General features: G+C 35.3%; 1 protein-coding gene across 2 annotated transcripts in view; it reads right to left on the minus strand.

Annotated features, from left to right (window-relative positions):
• Positions 1-548: 548 nt before the first annotated feature.
• Positions 549-21,149, minus strand: part of PRKX (protein kinase, X-linked) — a 62,392-nt gene continuing 41,791 nt past the window's right edge. The window contains exons 4-9 of one of the 2 annotated variants that reach the window (XM_014960428.1): positions 20,428-20,547; positions 14,424-14,519; positions 10,086-10,143; positions 7,903-7,980; positions 4,799-4,947; positions 549-4,316 (exon numbers count right to left, since the gene is read on the minus strand). In XM_014960428.1, coding sequence (XP_014815914.1) covers positions 4,822-4,947; positions 7,903-7,980; positions 10,086-10,143; positions 14,424-14,519; positions 20,428-20,547 — 478 coding nt within the window. In that variant the 3' untranslated portion in view covers positions 549-4,316; positions 4,799-4,821. The remainder of the gene's footprint in view (positions 4,317-4,798; positions 4,948-7,902; positions 7,981-10,085; positions 10,144-14,423; positions 14,520-20,427; positions 20,548-21,149) is intronic. The other variant, XM_014960429.1, reaches the window with a different exon arrangement.

Below are 21,149 nucleotides of genomic sequence, written 5' to 3' on the forward strand. Positions count from 1 at the left end.
CAACCCTTAACCAGTCCAAATTCTATCCAGTTAGTTCTATGTCTACATAATCTGCAAGATTAAGCTATCTAGTAGATAAGAAAGAAAATACAATTGACTTGGGAGAAGTCATTTAACACCAACAGTTAAATGAACTTTGCTAAAAATGGACTTTTGAAGTTCCTGATGTAAGATGAAATAAAAGTCTAGTTAGGTGTGCCAGACATCATAAGAATATTTTTTTGATGCTTAAAGAAACATTGTAATGAGTGTTCCTGGCAGCGCTTAGGTCATTAAGTAGTGAAAATGTTGAAGAAATTAGGACCATATAATCAAAGTTAAATGAGAAGTGTTAACTGAGACTTCTCATTATCGGCACACTACCTGAAGTGAATTTGAAAAATATACCTTTGGTGCTTCTTCCATGCCAACTGAAATATGTTCCACCACTTATGTCTTGCTCTCGCAAAAAGAAGAAATAGTTGTTTTTCTACTCCTCTCCCCTTCATAATTTTTTGGATGAAAAACCTCTACCTCCTCCCAACATAAATGGAAACAAACTAGGTATAAACATTTAAAAAGATATAAAGGTTTATTAAATGAATCCAGATTTGACAGGTATTACATAAATTAAACAGCAATAAAATTTTACTAGGGTTTATGTACAAATCACAGTGATTTTCATTGTGCAATGAGGGCTGACTTTGTAACTTTGAACAGTACTTATACATTTGAGCTACAACAAGCAACCAGCAACATACAATGGTAGTCCAAGTTAACCTCGCAAGTCTAGCAGTTCAAACTGAGTATGCGGTACACAAACGCCTGCTACCACTACCACTACTTAACTACACAGCAGAGTATTTATAAAGCAGTCAAGGTTTGCCATAGAAAAGTGCAAAACATGGAAAGTCTGTACACAGTACAGTACAAAAAGGAATCATGCTACAGTCATTGAAAGCTGAAAAATAATTCTATAGCATAGGAAGCACTGCATCACAACTCTTCTGAATGGCAAGCAGGTGGGCTGAGGAACAGCCATATCTTAATTGCTTTCAAAACCGCAAAATCCCTGTTCATCCATTTAAACATAGTTTAGTACCTATATTTGATCCATTAACAATGACTTTCTACAGTGGAAGATCACATTAGTTAAAGCTCAGTAGCACACATATTCATTGATCAAGCTAATTTACAGGAAAATCTACAGCATGTTCTCCATTGAAATCATGAAGCATTTATATCATTTGGTTACAAGGCAATTGAGTTTACAATGCACGTTTATCACTTAAAACCTCAAATTGGGCAATTAAAAATATATATATATAAAAAACTCAAAAATAAAGGCTGTTTTTAATGTTTAACATTCTTGTCCACCGAAGCAGAATACCAAAGGCCTATGGGCTCTTGCAAGAAAACAGTCCTTATGCAAGTCTGTACGCCAAAAAACATGTAAACTGAAGCAACCATAATAAAATGAACTTCAGAGAATACCATACTTGAAGAGAAAATATGAAAGTGTTGTAGTCTGCTTAAAATAATCCAAAGTTCTTAGGGCTGTGTGTACCCGGGGACTTCTGTGTGAGCACTCAGACAGAACTACGTTAGTGGGCCATGAAGTCCCAACAAAGACTTAACATAAAACAGACTCACTTGTGCAAATAAATAAAACGGGCAGGTAATAACAGCTCATTAAGTTCAAGACTGCAGAGAAAATAACTGATCACTTAAAATAATGCTTCAAAATATTTTGGTTTTTTTTTTAGTTAAGGATTTTAAATTAAAAAAGAAAATTGAAAGGAGTTATGTACTAGAAAGCATATTGACGAGGTCAGTAGTTAGGCATATGTACACATGGCTCTGGAAACAATGTAAAAGTCAATGGATTAGCATTATTAATAAGATTGCATTTGTTTCTTCAGTCTCTATCATAATGAGTGTCAGTGCATCCACTGCCAGCAATGGATAAGAGTCATAAAAAGAAAATCCACTATCTCCTGTTGTTCAAGCATTCAAAACTTCTAACCACCACTGTGGTATATTAGTCAAATTCAACTTCATTTCCTCAGCTTTGAAGACTTAAACATGGTGCAGTTTTTAAATTTGAAAATAATATAAAATAAAAAAAAAATTATTTAGCACACTTGCTTGTTGCAGTATGTACATTTTAAAATAAAAAACTGGTTTTGGAGTACGCTGATTCCATAAAATACTGTAAGCTTAAACATTAAAAAACCCTGTGAACTGTGTTTGCTCCCCTTAAAGTAATTTGTGTTTTATGTGCTTCAGTTTTGGAATAACTAATTACACAGATACAAATACAGTGGACCAGATTATTTTTTTCAAGAGAACAAGGTATTTTTACCAGGTTAAAATGATAATTTTTAATGGATTTTCCTGTATTTCATTATACCTTCCTACAGAGTATTTACTGAGTGGCAGCTGGGGCCATCTACTTGTTGCACTTGCATAACATCAAGAAAACTTTGTGATATCCCAAAATTACTACTTGGAGGTATCCTGATTTTGTTCCACACTGTGCATTTTTGCAAAGAGTTATGCAATCTCTTACAGTTAGACTTGCTTTATGAAAAAATAGATCTAATACCCTAGAAATTGCAAGTTCACAACAGCACTTCTGTACTGTGTAGAGGCTAAACTAAAGAAAATGGAGGTCACTTTTCCACAAGAAGACTCTATCTGCAGATCTGTCATAAAATTTAAACACAGTAATTTCATTAGCGCTTAGTAGAAAGCCCACTTCATAAGGATTCAGGATTCAGTTCAGGAAAATGAATGACATTTCTTACAGCATTTCTGATCAAAAATGTGGAGAGCAGTTTGTGGGAGAAAGTGTTATGTTCTACTTGAGCAGTTTTACGTGGAACCACCAGTCATAGTAGTGGAACTCCACTGAGCTGATGTGCTTTCAAAAAGTTTTTTTTGGTCTAAATTTTGTAATTTCACGAAATGTTATCTAAAACCACAACATCTGAAAGAATGTAATTACTTTTTGAAATCAAAGCACTTCAAAATCAATTCCCCTATACTAACACAGGTATCACAATAAGTAACATGAAAAAACCCTAAAAAGAGATCCTGACTTGCATACAATCTATCTTCATGTTTATGTGTACTCATATACATAGATACCTACATATGCACATACTGATATGTGGTGCTACTTAAAATAAAGCAGTATCACAAACACTTTCTAAATACAGTGTACTCAAGCTGCTAGAAAAACGTTAGTACAGGATGAAAAAAAGAGACTCCTTACATCTAAGATTTGAACTCTGCACACGTGGAATTCCTGGCAGCAGAGACTTTAGGACATTTCCAAGAGCAGGAACAGAAAAATCAGGCTCTAATATATATTCAGTCTTCCCTCTCATATTCTGAAGCACCAAGCATTCAACAACAGCTATTTCAATAATGAAAAAAGTCTGTTATGGCTTGTGCTTTGCATTTGGGGAAGACAACAAGCTTGAGAGAGAACAACTCCTGTAAGAGCCAGTTAGAGCCCTTTTATCAGTATGCACTGAATTGCATGTTTACAGAGAGTCTTCACGTGAGGAAGCTCATTTCAGATAGTGTATAATCACTCAATATCCTAGTTTATAAAGAGACATCACTGTAACAGAACTTCACAAATTAGCCATTAAGATGCACCTTAACAACAAAACATGCCCTTGTCTTTCTGCTTTCAAGTACTATGGTTGCAAGTGTGAGGCATTGGACATTTTAGGTAGAAATCTTTTTTAAAACTTAAGTATTTTTGTTTTTTACAAAGAATTATAAAATGTATATAAGATGATGAAAAACTCATTTATCCTTTTTAAGATTTTTATTCCTAGAGAACTTCTTGAAAAACATTATTTGAAAAATAAAAATCATAGACTCTGCAAAGTACAAAAATTTACATCTTTGCACATTCCTGTGCTTTGTTGTACTGTATTCATTATATACATATATACTAATTTGTGCTTTTAATTACACAAGTTTATACTAAACTTATAAAATTAAGTCTATGAGTTAACTATGCAAAAAGGATCTGGGAATAGCAGGAAACTTAACTAAACCATAAGTTAAAAAAAAATCCTAAAATATACCATTTTAGTGAGTCTACTTCAGAGTAGACCATCAATATTACAATTTACTAATGTCAAATGTCTACAGCAAAAAAATCATTACCTCCAACTCTTTAGATAATTATTATATACTAATATGCATATTTGAATGCAGCATCATTCTTATCCACAAAGAAAGTCTTCATTTATGTATGAACTCCATTTTTCTTCAGACTTGCTCTTAGCACTTCAATTTCCTTCCAGTTTCTAAGACAAAAAATAATGAAAAAGGAACACAAAATACAAAGTGGAGCATGTGAATTGAATGACAAGTATCAATCTATCATAGTTTTAAGACAGAATCAATCTGACAATCCTATTCCTCTTATTATAGTCTTCGTTCTTAATAGAAAAATCTTGCAATTACATTTCCTTATCTGTCAAATAAATCTAGACGTATGCTTTTAACACACTATTTTAAGGATGGAAGGACTTAAATATCTGTACACAAATAACTGTTCAGCACTGTAGAACACTGAAGCCTGTGAGATAAATTACCTTTGTCATTCCAGAAGCCTTCTTTACAATATATTTCACCAGCTTACTTTATACTGTCTATTACTAAGATACACGTTGGTTTTACAAGCTGTAAACAAGTATTAATCACTGTTACAAATGTAATTTTTACATATGGCTTTCACTGACAGAGCTGCCATGTTTTGAAGAGGACTACTGGCATTTGGTCATACCTCATCCAGTGTAGATACTGCATTCAGAAGTTCTTGAAAATTTCTAGGTCTTTTGGGGGTACTGGCGGCGTCTTGTTCCAGTCATCTTCAGGATAAGCTTCAAAATTGGAAGTATCTCCATCATTGGATACTTTTGGTATTATGGGAGGCTAGTCAGAACAAGCACAACAAAAATGTTAGTACAGTTTCCTCAATGAGCTCCTCTCCATCAAATTAAAGCAGAAATTTTGTAAAAGACTGATTAAACTAAAGGGCTACATATTTACAGAAGTTCACTTTTTCCACTAATAATGAACGGTATGAGAGAGAGAAGCTTGCAGCAACACAGACACGTTCCAAATCTTTGTCTATATTGCAGTTAAGTATTGTGGTTAAAAGACGCTTATAATACAGATACGCATTTTATTTAGCACTCAAGTTGTAGCTGCTTTGCAGACCAAAGGTAACTACTGCAGAAGATCACTACAACTAATCTCCCAGGCATGTGCTGTTACAGCATAATCTGCCACTTTCCTTCCTCCCTCTCCCCTCTTCTGTGGCCTGTGAGCAAAAAGGAGTGTAATCACATTAGGTTCCTTTCAACTAAGAGGCTTGATAGCAGTGCTTTCTAATTGAGGGAATAAAAGCCTCCTCTTCTCTTAATTGCTTTCAAATAGATTGACCGCTTTTAAGGAGGTTGAAATGACTAACTTGGGTATGCCTCATACTGCCTACTATGCTTTTTCCTAGCCTAGCAATAAATTCAAGGAGGTATAGAAATTGCTGCACTGTAAAAATGCATTTCACAAGGACATCTGTAAAAACATCTTAATTCAAATGGATCTTTTTAAGGAAACTTGAAGGTGCCAAGAGAAATACCTGGTTCCTATTTTTTCCTCAGAGAATCCTTTGGATTTCTAGTATTGCCCTGCCAGCTTCACAGTACCTGTTATTTCTCCTTGTCTTATATCTACCATGGAGATTACTCTGCCCTTCTAGCTCCAGGCTATGAGATAAAGCTCCTTTCTGGAACATTTCATTAATTGCAGGGGTTAACTTAGGGCAAATCCCCTTTCCTCCCTCAAGAAGATTCATCCTTCTATCCCCTTCTCAGTAACAGCGTAACTAACCTCATGAGTCCAACAAAACACTTCAGGATGGGGAAAACCTTATGGATGATCACCAAACTGGCTAATAATTCATACCACAGACAGAATAATAAAGTACAGCTAAATGTTATTCTGCATCTCCTCAAAAAGATAAACGCTTGGCTTCCATTTTGAGCTTCTCAGTTTGAAACAATGCCATCAGCAGGTTTTCAGTGGGAAAGGGAAGGTTCCTGAGGGATGGCACTTCTAAGCTTCAGCCAAAGGCAAGGTTCCACTCTTGCATGTGGCAGCCACAATCTACTGCCCAGACACTTAAGAAAATGGGCGGAATCTGCTTTGCTCCACTGTGGGCAATGCCTGGTTCCCCCACCTCCCTGCAAGCATTTCAGCAGGAAAAAGTTTTTTTGAAGTGACACACGAAAAGAAAAAAAATTAAGAAGAGAGGAAGGAGAGTCTTCTATTCAGATTAACAATATTATTTTCTCTTTCAGCCATTACTATTACTTACATAATACTGATACTTAAGATCTTATCAGGATTGCGAATCAATGCTTCATTTGTACAATAGGCAAATTCACAGTTCTACAGGGAAAATGGAGCACTGGATCCAGTATTTCATATTTTCAATCTCTTCATCAGTATTAAACAGTGAGATTGTGAAAACTAATTCTGGAGAATATAGCCTCTAGAAATATCGAAGTAAGTTTCTGACCCAACTCACATCCTTGCTCTGAAGTATAAGTAAGAAGCATCTTCTCTTCTACGAGCTTAATGTAATCATCACAAAGATTAAGAAACAAATTTTGGATTCATAATAATCTGAATACCAAGGATGTTTAGACTTGAGACTTTTGACTTGTACCTCTAACAATCAGTTTTAAATACTACTTGTTTGTTATTTATTTGGTAACATAGTTGGTTGTCAAGCTTCAGAGCTGAAATACTTATAAAACATATTATCATCCAGTTTGTGTTCTTTGTGGACTTCTGTAACCAGAATTTACAGTAAATAATTTGAAAAATGCTTCTTCATTACATAGATCTACATAAAACATCAACTAGTGTAGTAATCATTAAAAAAAAAAACCAAAACCAAAACCCAAGAAACCCACACATTTAAGACAATGTAAACTTTTTTTTAAAAAAGAAGAGTCACCTACAGCTTTGCATTAGGAGGATGTCTACAATTTTCATCTCTTATCTATGTTGCAAGAAGTCAATTTAAGATATCTAGACAGAAATTCATTGTATGATACTAATACAAAGAAAAGATTCATTGTAAAATACTAATACAAAAGAAAACCAAACATTTAATTGGTACTTGACTGACTGCATATGGCAACCTATGTTACTGAAATTCACTGCCATAAGAAATCGTACTAGTTCAAACTTCAAGGCAGAAAAGAAAGAAGGCAGTTTTCCTTTCAAAGGATTTTACAAAGCATTTTGTAGCGTTGATAGCTTTTGCAAACATCTGCCTTCATATAATACTAGAACTCAGTGCTGTTAAAAAGTATGTTAGAATTACATTCATAAATCCTTCTCTCGCCTTCCCTATTCCTCCTACTCTCATATGCTTTAGATTTTATTAAAGCATTTACCTGAATTGAACTTGGCACCAAAATTTAAATAAAAAACTTCCACAGATACAAGGGCAAAGAAAATAAATAAATCAAACCACCAATCCCCCCCCCCAAAAAACCACTTACAAGAAGTAATTACTTACAAACCCCTAAAACTGAAAATGAAACATTAAATAACCAACTTCAACAGACTAAAGCAGAGACTTTTTTTTTTTTAGACTTTTTGTGTACAGACAAAAATACAAGACATTCATATAATTAATCAGTGTGAAGGGGCAAAAATGCATGTAATAATTGGTGTGTGCATATACATACATGTTAATACACACATATGAACACACAGACACAACAGGCACCAAAACCTAAACAGATCAGTTTAAATGAACAATGATTTCTTATTGCAATATCCTATACAATTTTTTGCAGAATATACCTTTAGTCTCCTTTGAGGTACAGCATCCCAATCTATAGACCTGAACCATCGATGTCTCTTCACATCATCTGCTCCATTCTTTAAAAAAGAAAAAATCCTTTAAATTCTTTAAAAGAAAAAATCAAAATAACTATTTAGCAAGTTATACGTATGCTAAACCATCTATTTCATCATAACGACTGTGGTATCAAGGCAGACTAACGGTCCATCTAACTTTTTTTTCTTTTCTCAGGTGATAATCATTACAAGATTCTAAAGGATAAACTCATAGTGTTATTTCCCTAGCGGATCCTGAGCTCCAGCAAGAACATTCTAATATCTGGTTTTTTAGCAGCATTCTCCTCATTATCCTGACACAAGGGAGATCAAGAATAGCCTTTAAAATACCCACAAAACCATTCACTGCTGTTCTGTTCACTTCTGTTTTCTCCAACATTTTAGAGAATGCTCTTATTCAGCTATACTTTCTAATTCTTACACTAATAAAAAACGTAACAGAGAGTTGACAGTGTCTTAAATAAAAAGCATGTCTGGGAAGCAAGTAGGTCTATCAAATATTACAGACATTTAGTGCTGACAACAAGAGATTCTCAGTACTGTTACAAAAGTATATATATAAAACGATTTGTTTTCATTTTAGATATACAGTTAAAGACTTATTTGTCTTGTAATGATTATCCTCTCTGGGATGACTGCTTTGATTATGTACACAAAGAACGAAAATGTCTTCCCTGCCTGCCCAAGGATAAAGCTTGGTTCAAGCACAGACTCATTCTCAAGGCATTAAGCGCTGGGGAAAACCAGCTGGTTCTCTGTCTTAAGCTCATGCCTCACACAGCTCCATGGAAGGAAGCATACACCACATTTGTTTTTTTCAGATTCATATGGAGTGGGACTATCCATGCTCATATACAAAGAGACAACAAGGAGAGTAATTTACCACCTATTTTCCTAACTTTTCTTGCCAGTCTAAGTTTGTGCCATAAAAGGCTCTGAAAAGGAACTTTGGACAGCAGGTTCCAGCATCTATGCTTCTAGCAGTATATTCAAGGAACCTGGATGACTGTGCATCTTTTACCTTCTGTACCTATTTGCACCACAAATTGTGCTTTGTGCAAAAAAGCAAACCTCTAACCTCCCCTGCCCAGGGAAATGGAAATTTTCCTCTCGAAAAGATGACACAAGCTAATTTAGGTATCTGCAACACTGTAACAACAGTAGCAAGTCAATGAACATAGGATTAACTCTGCCAGAAGGGTAAACTAACCCACACTAAGTTTTGTGTGGTGCTTTGGCTGGCCTGGTAAAGTACTGAGCTAGTTCACACCCAGCTAACTTCTCACTGCGCTACCGGTTATAGCTACTGCTCAGCTGCAGAATCAAATGAGCTCATAATACAGGTGTCATCCTCTTGGCATCACAAGTAGTACCACATCAGGACATCTCACAGAAGTTACTGGATTTCTTTGTGCTCCTCCTTGAGATATCACAGATACAGATGTATTCTGAGGTAGGCTGGAATGCTACCTGAGACATGCGAGCATAATTTTGACTAGTAAGCTACTGCCTTCAGAAATCTGTTCAGCATAGGATGAGTAACTCTTCTTGGTGGAAGACTATTTGACAGGTTTTAATAAGCCCCACCACCAATTAGAACAGTGACCAAACAACATGATACTACAACACCCCTTATATTCTTTTAAATAATTTTTAAGCTTCAAATTTGACTAGTGCTCCTTCTGGGATTAAATAACTCCAAAGAAAGAACCAAATTAACTGGTATCCTGTCCTAAAGGACTTAGCACCATGTTTCTGGTCCAATGTAAGTCTTCAAATTAATCAGTAAACAAGTGTGGATTTTTGGTTTTTTGTTTTGGGTTGGTTGGTTGATTGCTGTGTTGTTGTTTTTTTCCTTTTAGGAGGCAGGTATCATGAAGGATAGCATTAATCAAGACAAATAGGAGTATCATTTCCAGAAATAAACAGTTAAACTTTGCATTTAGTATTGCACAACTGAAGTAACGTATGGGAAAATATATCTCAATTTCATGCTTATAAAAACAAAAGCCATAGAATAGATGTTTCTACATGTTCCCATGTCTTTCTTCATGTTACACATCTTTGTACAGAATTCTTTCAACCTTGTGCTATGTCCTGCATTACATCTAGCATTTTATACTGACCTTCATATTTCCTAATCGTCTTGTCCTGTCAACCACAAGCAGCTTCTTAATAAGGTCTCTGCAGTAAAGAAAACATGGACTCTGATAAATAAAAGTAATTTATATTTGACCATCATGCAAATGTTACAGATGTGAACATACTTCCCTTTGACTAGCTAATACTTGGTATAATTTACCCACTCATTTCCTTCATATTTTAGGACACTTAAGAGTGAATGATAAATAGGAACAACCTGTCCTAAAAGGAACTTGCAGAATTCTTGCAAGTTCCTTTTAGACTCTTTCCAGAAACAAAGAAGAAAAGTTCTCTCTATCTCTCTCCTCCCCTGTCCCCCAAAGTATTACCATACCTTTCTTCATATTTTTTTTTTATTTTGCTGGCCATTCCAAATTTCAAAATGGATCTCAAACCTATCTGGCAGAACATAACTCTAATATACATAAAAAAGTACAGATAAAGCCGCACCCTCAACTTTATACATCGACATCTAAATTGTGGCAGCTAAGTATTAGGAGAAACCATGGAAGAGCTAGTCATCTGCTTAAAACTAGTAATATCCATAAGCTTTAATTTTGTTGAAAATGAAAAGCCTCCCCTGAAATTCTAGGTCATTGAACAGTTCTACATAAAGCTAAATCAACATTTTAAAAGGTGAATGTACGTTTAGAGACACAAAGGACTTCCATTTTAATAGCAAAGTACTTTAAATATTAAGCAACAAAAAGCTCCAACAAATTAAAGTATCATAATTTATTGAATTAGTTTCGTTACTTGAGTTGAAAGAAAAATTTGGCTTCACATTTCTACAAGCAGTTACTTCTCATCTCAAACATTATTTTTCTAATTATTTTTAGAATAATAGCAATCTAGTCTCATTGCATGAAGAACCAATGACAGGAAAGAACAAAAGTATAGTCATCCTTGTTCTTTTTATAACCTCAAACAGACCTAAGAGATGCAATACTACATGAAATGCTAGGGATCTACAGAGCATGATTAATTCAAATTTTTAACTTTGCAGAAGGTTTAAAAAACCCAACAGCTTTATTTACAGAAAAGTATGCAAACATATTAATGACACACTTGCTTCTCTCCATCTCTAACACCTATTATCCCAAAACAAAAACAGTATTCTGTCACCTATTCTCAAAATCACAAAAGCATATACACGAAGAATATACGAACTGAGAGTGAATGTGCTTGAGTGTGCTAGACTGTTTGAAAAGCTGTAGTATGTGGCAGGAAAATACTTCTAAAATTCAACTGGAAAAAGTATACAATTTCCTGATAGAAGGAGAATAAAAAAGTCAAAGTAGAAAGCAATTTTTAAAATACTTATGATAATTCCAGCCAATCAATGTTTGGATCAGATTAAATCATGTGACTACTCCTTTTACAGTCACCGTTGTAGAAATACCTCCTTCTAGTTATTCATGAAGAATATTATTCTGTATGGAGAAGGCTACCAGAACGGCTGTAATCAGACTAATCAGACTTTTTAAAACACAAGCAGGGCCGAAAAGAAATCCAGAAACCTAGACTACATTCACAGGCTATATGGCCAAAGATAAATCATGGAGTTTCCGATTTGTATGTAACCAGAAAACATATAATGGATCATTCTTTCCTTGCTTCAAAAATTCATCTTAGAAATGAACAGTTAAGAAATGAGCTTGCTCAGTGATACTGTGTTGTCACTAAAGATGAAGACATTTGCTGCATTTAATAGAACAAATATGCATTAAATTGAAACATGTAATAGACAGTTCAGTGCTTCTTTATTACACAGTTTCTAAAGAATAATTTAGAAATGATCATGTTAAAGTCAGTCCAATAGAAATGTTGTCGTATGTATTTGGGGAATTAAATTCTACATCAAGGTAGATCATTCCAGACCAATGATCATTAAACTGCTGTAGTACTCATGTTTTGTTTGGTATTTTCTAAAACTGTCTCCACAAAGAAAAGTTAAAAAAAAAATAAATTAAAGAAATAACTTAGGAACTTATTACTAGTCAAAGAAATAGGTGGAGCACAATCAATACTTATGTTTTATGAGAAATGAAGTAACACAAAACTCTGCCAACAGTCTTATTTTGGAATTTCTAGTTGGTTATCATCATCATCATGGCAGAAGCTCCTCTTCAGAAGAGATCTGAACAAATGGTCAAATGTGGGAAGGACTTCATGTACACAGGACAAAGGACCTGGACAAAACATCTGATGAAATTGCAAGCTGGCTGACAAAAGGGACACAGTAGAGAGCATTGAGCAGAAATGCCAGCTCAGGCAAGAGGAAAGGCACTGATACAAGACACACAGCAGTAATACAGCACGAGACAGTGAACATCTAGGAGCAAGAGGGAAAACAAAAGTTGAAATTCAAAAGGCAAAAAGTGTGTGAGGGTGCCTGGAGGTAGGCACATCGAAAAATGTCCACCAGTAAGTTTATGCCGTACAAGAGTTTTCTCAGAGTTCAAAAAGAACAATAGTTTTGCTGCCTAGGAGCAGAGTTCAGGTGCAATTGTTATAAACACTGTATAGTGCTAATACTTCAGACACAGCCTGAACGTAACGGGACCCAAGATAGTCTTCATCCTTGCTGAGATACCAACTGATAGAAAGAAGAGAGAAAAAGCAAATAGGATACAAGTAAGGTAAGAAGCAGACTGTCTTCATCGGACAAAATAATCTTGGTGCTTGCTTTAAGCTAAGAGTGCAGAGATGTCAAAGACTACTCCAGTTCTGCACATTGTCTTTTAAAAAAAGGAAGAGTTGACGGAACAAGAGATACATCATGTTAACAACTCACTGCAGAAAGTAGCTGAAGCCACACAAACAAAGGAGATCACCCAAAACCAAGTTGTAAAAGGAAGAAAGCCCAAGCTAGAATCCCATGAGACCCTGTAAAAGCAGGAGTATAATGGGAATGAGCTGCCAAGCATACAGAAAGAACATCTGGGTAAGAGGTGTATCAACAACTATGTTGATTAATGTATCCTACAACTCATTGGCAGTCACGTCTAGACTGAAGTGCAAAACCTGCATACGTATGCTTACTACCATAACTAGGAAATTTCAAGTCTCTCCTAGGTAGTAGAAATCAACATTGGTCCATGAATGTCAAGCACAAATAGAAGCTAACAGCATCTCTGCTTTTAAGTACTTTCACCTTGTTAGACAGATTGCTAATGATAATAACCTAATTGGAGTTGTTCATCTTCTGGTCACACTGTTACACTTTAATGCTCATACTTATGCATTATCACATTACGATGCAATATGCTCAGTTTTCTTCCTAAAATAGTCTGGGTTAGGAAGATCAGACTATAAGACCACACTAAATTGGAAACAGCATCAAGATAGTAAGGGAAAACTGTTAAGAACAGACACAAATATGAGACAGTTATCAGCCTAAGGTGATGCAGGCATGCTTGAATCAGTACAGCTGATGCTTCAATGGAGGCTTAATGATTATTTTTGCAAGAGAATTCATGAAAGTTCAGAGAAAGTTGGACAGGTTTCATAAGTTTTGCTGTAGAACATTTTATCTATTTATTAAGTGGTGGTGACAGTAAGCAAGTGCCACCTCTAAGGTCACTTCTTCAAAACACCTTGCATAACTGTCCTGTCCTTGCTCACTCATCTCTGCTTCTGAGGATAAACTTCATGCTTAAAATTGCACTTCCTCTGTTCTAATGTTTACTAACAATTACTTCAATTATGGTTTGTTTGGTATTTTTAAGTAGGAAAAAAAACATTTTATCTGCAATATACCTGTAACAAATAAAAATACTATTAATAAAACCCACATATACGTATTTAAGACTGCATATTGAACTGTGGCCCTGCTATTAGAGGTGGAAGTTGATTCTACACTGGCACTTCTGAAGTATCAGACAGTTCATTCAAGTAGTTAAATTGAGAGTGATTTAACTGGCTTGTATGCATACAAAGGAACAGTTTAGTGTTCACTTACTGCACCCCTAATTTGTACCTGTATTAAAATATCTATTCATATTTTTCCTCTTTTGTGTCTTCCAGGCCCCAACCTGGTACCAATGAACTTTTTACAAGGTGGAAAAGCATTTAATATTCCAAAATATGCAGAAAAGTAAGAGAGGCAGATACTATCTTATAACTCTATCTCCAGCTTGAAGTCTACAAAACATGTAATTTTACTTGGACTATAAGAATAAACTTAACTTAAAATATTTTCCAATATAGTGTTTTAGAAAATCAGAAACTGTTATGCAGTCTTCTATGAAGATCCTCTAGAAACAATGCTCAGGAGGTGTTTAGAATATATAAGACAGTGTTGGGCGTCACGGACTTACTTCACATATAAATCCAAATGTCTCGGGAAATCTATTTTGCCAGCAAGAATCTTCTGATATATACCAAATGGATTGTCATCAAAAAATGGAGGAAACCTATTTTAATACAGCAAATTTTTAAACGTTAGAAAAAGAATTTCTAAAAATCTTATAAATAGTATTATGCTCTAGTAATTCCCCTCAGAAAGCATTGATTATATAGTACTTTTTGGTAGGGCATCATCAATCAAATACTAACTTGAATAATAAGTCAAAGCTGCTACTGCAAACCAGAAAACATTTTTATATGCAAAACATTGAATACAGAATTAAAATTGAAGTATTACAAGAGGTTTGTTACATTAATACAGTACAGATAACAATTATGAAACAAATTTTCAGTACCGAAGTAAAAAATGCTTTACCTTTACTTATAAAACCCAGGGCTATACTTTCTAAAACAGTATTATGATTTTTTTATCTTGTCCTGTAACTGCAGGCATACCCTTATACACTAATTTCTACCTAAAGTGTCAAAGGACGTTCATATGAATAGATTGTCTAGTTCATTATTTATTGTATTTCTTGAATTCAAGTATATGTTTTGTTAGAGAAGGTTTAAAAGAGACAGACTGTTCAGAACCTGAAAATCTCTTGAAATGCAGCTCTTTTTCTGTGTTGGACAGATAAAGTTCATATTTCATAATCTTCCCAAGATGATCAGTAAATCAAGATGCAATTAGAATTCTATACTTATTATTTTCTAGAAATCTCTTTACAAAGTTTTAACAGAGAGACTACTTCTTGTCTTACAGCTACAGTAGGATTTGAATTTTCTGTTTTGTTTCTCTCACTAGTATAATACATAACCTGATTACTGCAAGAGACTCAGAAAAGGAGTGCATCAGTACAGTCGGTATAAGCAGCTTAGCCCAAGTGCCAACAAGTTTTCAGAGTGGCAGTCACCTTTTTAAGAGTTACCACAGAAAACCTTTTAGGGGAACGGAATAACTAACTACTCATGCACGAATCTTAGTCCCACTTTGACTTCTGTAAAATGACCCAGGCATACCTCTTGCTACGCTTCTGTCTCAAAACCCCTACAGAATAGAAAAAAGTGAGATTTTTGAATATCAACTATATTAGTAACATCCAACTACTATTGCAGTCCAATGTTTTCAATATTTTCACATCTCCTTAACATTCCATAATTATTTTCTGAGATAACTGCTTGCATACACACACAGTAAGAGTGCTGGTGACTTTGGAAATCATCAGTAGCACAAACAAGGGTGAAAACAATGTCTCTTCATTTCACGTTCTTTCCTTAATTTTATGCTACCCAAACTAGCTTATTCCTCAATAAGTACTAAACACTATTTCCATTACGCATTTTTAGGAGTACTAATTTCTTCATTGCTCAGCTGATGGTCAAGTAGATAAGCATTTCCTTTGAAATACTGTAAAATTCAGCCACAGACAAAAACAGATTCCATCAGAATAGGTAAGTAAAGCTGTCTGTACGCATAAGGTAAAAAAAGTAATACTTCAAAGCATGGAAAAAGCACGACGACAAAACTATCTGGTTAACGAAAGACTGAAGAAAATTTGCTGCTGTTGTTCAGAGAGCCACAGTAGTTTCATTATGAAAAACTGATTAGTCTCAGTTGGAAAGAAACTGGAAAATATAAGAATCTCAGGAAGAAATATTTGTGTGTTTATAAATTGCTGCTTTGACACTAAAGAACAAGGAAAAAATGATAGATGTTTAAAATGCATAAAATTTTCCCATGCCAGAGAGATTATCATATAAAGTTTCTTTTTCAGTCAGGCACATTACGTCCTTCACATTCTCCAAGCAAGTTGACAAACAGTATACTGCATTTCCAATTTTGTATTTTTTATTACATACTAGCATCTATCCACGCATAAAGGAGTCAGAATGAGACTTTGTAACTATGTATTACAAAGGCGCCAGCTACAGTAAGCAGACTGATATGAAATGTAAGGGTTTTTTTTCCCTCCATCTCCAAACAGTCTGTACACTACTGAGGTATGAAATCAAGAGGAATAAGAAGTATGTATATGTTTTTACATTTTTATGTATGTTTAAATTACTCTTTGCTTTCCCACTTTGAAAATCTGAAATTACTATGTCTAGAATTCTTGAGAAAAATTCAAATTACACTTGGATATATAATAATTTAATTGCAATACTGCTTAAAGTACACTTGAACTGTATGCAAAATGGAAACAGCTTTGATGGATTGCATAGTTTTCTTATGGACAAATCAAATAACTTGACTTTGATACTGACCGTGAATGTCAATCTGCACCACAGCACAGATTTAAGACAAAACAATGCAAGTATTGTGCTGGAAGCTACCTAATAAATCAACAAAAAACCCCTTGAGTTTTGGACTGTCTTCACACCATAACACAAATACAAACAGCTGCCTTTTTTCCACCAACTGAAGCTAAAAAAAAATAAAATCTCTGTATATGGGACAACAGCTGCAAGCCATTCATTTTGCTAACTGATGCATAATAATGGCACTAACATTGGTCTCAAAGATAACAGATAGTTTTAGCACTGAAGAAGAGAAGTTGTAAAACCTCAACGGAAAACAGACAGGTCTGAGGCCGTGAAACTGTAGACAGCAACCATTAGCTACCTAAAATGACAGACCACCAAAGCAAAAATGAAAGACACAAACCCCTCATTAAATGAGAAGATTTTGTTAGCTGCATGTCTGATGACAGTACAATTATGCTCTAACATATCTAACATTAAAAAACATGTACATTTTCCTCTATGGTAGATTATAACAGAACATTCACTCAAAATAAATAGATTTTCTAACTCTTGCTATTGACAGTTTGTTCAGCTTGCTTAGATTAACTCTATGAAGTCAGTATTACTAACCTGTTCTGTAAAGATTTCTTATCACCTCTGGCTCTCCCTCTGTTTGCCTTTCCTATATTTTACTATCTTAAACCTAAATGAGACCTTGCCTTAAATCTGGCATGTGGAGAACTAAAATTCCATGGACCTCTAGAGATTAAGTTAGAGAAATAAGACACTGCAGAACAGGAAAGTGTGGTTTTGTTTGTTTGTTTTTAGAGAGATCATTTCCTTACATGCACATCTACCAATTCTTTTTAATTGCTTTTGAGGTTCAGAGAGAGTAACTTCAGGAAATAACTACCAAATGTGTTAAGTAATTTACTTGCAGACTATAACTTAGTCTTGAAGTTAGTTTTGTTCACCTTCAAATAACTGTCCTATTTTTTAAGATCCTTTGAATTTCAAGAAATAAAGTTACCTAGGACTGTTTTTGCATTAATAGCCTTGATAGCAAATACCGCTCCACAGCTTGAGATGGTAAGGAAAAGTGTTTTAAAACACAACTACCAACAACAGTGAAAACCTGGTAAAATACCAAAGCATATGCCTTATGTGACAACCTGCCCTCCTGAAGAAAACACACATGAGCTACAACGCCTGTCCCCTCTTGCCCCCCGAACTCCAGAATCTTAAAAAACCCAAGCAAGTAGTATCAATCTACCCCCCCCCCCAAGAAAACAAACCAGAACAAAAACCCCACAGCACCCCAAAACCTCCCAATAAAAAAAAACAAAAACAAAACCCCCCCAAAAAACCAAAAACAAGTAAATCAACCAAATAAACTTGGGTGGAGTGTTTATCTGAGCTTTGGATAGGGATACAAAAACCAGACACACCCAGACAATAAAAAATAAAGAAGCATCTAAGCATTATGAAGAGCATATCTACACAAATACTGTAATAAAAAAACCTTACAAAACGCAGTGTACAGCTGCTCTGTCAATCAGCCTATATAAGATCTCAGTTGCCTTTTAGAAATGTGTAATTTATCTCTATTGGTTAAGATTCTCTATAGCTGCAGTGTTTATATTAAGCTTGGGGGAATCCAGGTTTCATCACTTGAGCCAGACAGTGTCAGGACAGAGAAGATCCTACACAGAAATGACTGCAGCTGCTCCCTTTCTTTAAGAAGAATATATACCACTCATACTTCAGTTGAATATACAGCAGGCATACTTCAGCACCCTGCAGTCTTGAGGTCTCACTGACTGCAGAGAGACGAGATCTTGCTTGACTATCACCTGTAGTCAGTATGTTAACTTTGGAAACCATGTTTCTATTACTGCTTTAGTAGAGAAAATCCCATCAACATCTCTGTAAAGCACAGAAAGGAAAACCGCCCAGTATCCACTTGCACTGAGACCACACAAACCAGAGTGGTCCCACCAAAACCTGTGGCAGGAAGGTAAATCACTCTGACTACAGCACCTGTGCTCCTGTTATGGCACTGAACACTGTTATCTACAGTCTCCATGCTGTCTAGGACTAAGATTAGTGGCAACAAGGCTGCTGGGAATCTCTTGCTCCTTTCATCCTTCTGAGAAGGATTCCCTTAACTAACTTGGGCTGCTCACCCTTACAGGGAGTGGTGGAAGAAAGGTGATGCCTGGCCTCTGCACAGACCGGACTACATAAATAACGAGTTTTAATTAGACCAGTCAGCCAAGCCTGCTTGTGTCAGTAGGGAACTACTGGTATATTTTTATGCTTTTTCTGTCTAGAAATTGCCTTGAAATTCCAAGTAAATGCATATGCAAGCCTTCAGGAAATTAAGAAAGCAAGCAGGGACAGGAATGCTGTCCTGGGATAAAATTTTGGTGCTACTCCATGAACTTCTTCACAGCAAACACACGCGATGGATTTGAGCTCTGAAGCGATCATCCATCATGGGAACTGTTTGCTCAGGCAATTTTATGAGATTGTCCAAACACCAGAGGAGTCACCCAACTTACCCTGAGCTGGTGGTACTATATAAAGAAAAGAAGGAATAAATCCATGCAAGGATGTTTTTGTTCCAACTTCGCTCTATGGGGCTGCAGATCCAAAATGAAAGGCCACAGAGGGAAACGATGCACTCGGAGAGCTAGAATTCACAGAGCACACTGGGCCTGGTACCAAAAATTTCTAACAACTACAAAATCAAAATATACTCTATTTCTCCTGAAGCTATGCGAGCCTTGCTTTCACCTGCATTTGCTCTAGTGCATCAATCAAAGCAAAACTGATTTCTTTCAAAATTCCCACTTCCCCCCCTCCCACCCCTCAAGTACTTTTAAAAGATACAACAAATTAAAAAACAAGGAAAATTGTGGGGATGCCTTGTTTCAAAATGCAGAATTTCACGTTCTCCCTAAAGCAGTTATTTATTTTACTGAAAATAGCATTTGTTTTTTGAAATCAGAGAAAATTAAGACAATTGCTTTTATCCACCTAACACTTAAAGTCAGAAACACTCAATTAAATCAGTGCCAGAAAGCCTCTTTTCAGTTTGAATTTGTATCTTTTAGAAACATTGCTTATCAAATTCCAAAACATCAAAAGTAGCATTTCAGCAAAATGATTTCCAAATAGACCTTTTGAGCTTTTCCCTGTTCTTTTTTCATTGCTTTAAAGAAAACCAGTGCTTAGAAGTAATACAAGGTTTACTAATAAAAGTCTTTGTACTTGTCACCATGCATTTTTATAGACTAAAGCTCTCACTGCAATATTATTTCGCTGTGCTAGAAATTAATTACACAAGTTTCAAAGGAAATTGGTAGTCATCTTCTTCACCCTTTAAATATAAAGGATTTTATGTATAAAAATATAAACTTCAACAAAACCTGAATTTCCAAAGCAGATAAGGAAAGAGCAGCTGTTAAAAGTCTTAAGTTAAAAAAACAAAACCAACAGTCAAAATCAACAAACTCAAAAGACTAAAAAAAAATCCCAGTACCAACAGTGACACATACTGTTCAGCTCCCAATTCCTTTCTTCAGAGGCAGAAACGAAACCCGTGTATCAATGATAAACTTGGCCCAAATTTGCTATTCCAAATATTATAAACAGAACCAGTAAAGAATCCTGTATTACTGTGTTATATACTATTGCTGTGATATAGTAATTATTGTCACTTACCCTGACAACATCTCAAATATAAGAATTCCTAGGGCCCACCAATCCACAGCTCTTCCATGGCCTTTGCTTTGTATAACTTCTGGTGCAAGGTACTCAGGAGTGCCACAGAGCGTCCATGTCCTGGGAGGAAGAGAAGAAAAAAAAAACCCACAAAACAAACAACAAAACGAGACTGAAGTCAAACCGAAATAACAGTAATATAAAACAACAAACACACACAAAGGAAGTATACCTATATTACTATGTATTTGTAGGAACAAGAAGAAAAAAATGAAGACATCTATAAGATCTAAAAAGACTGCTTTGATGATGCTCTTCCAATTCTACTGTGACAGAGTTACATGGAAATTAAGAAACCTCTTAGCTGTAGGAAATATCTGTGCACTGAGTTTTCCAACTGCTCATACGGTACTCTGTCCATTAGCCTATAAACTGCTTTGAAATTATAAACTGTGGTTTTCATACTGTAAGCTGCAGATCCTGGGAGTTCTGCGTGTTCACAGACTACTTTTGACAGGCCCAGCAAAAGGCAAGATTACTGGCCATTTTCCAGCAAAATACAAAAAAAAAAAAAAAATGTTTAGAAAAACAAAGGGATGAGGGGCAGATAAAAAAAGCAAGTGTAAAATATCTAAGTAATACTATTTTTGACATATTTTAATGTCATTTTTAGCCATAGCTTTCTTAATATAAACTCAGGACATAAAAGTGTTCTATTACTA

Source organism: Calidris pugnax, unplaced genomic scaffold (assembly GCF_001431845.1).
Source record: "Calidris pugnax isolate Ruff unplaced genomic scaffold, ASM143184v1 scaffold188, whole genome shotgun sequence".
Taxonomy (NCBI): domain Eukaryota; kingdom Metazoa; phylum Chordata; class Aves; order Charadriiformes; family Scolopacidae; genus Calidris; species Calidris pugnax.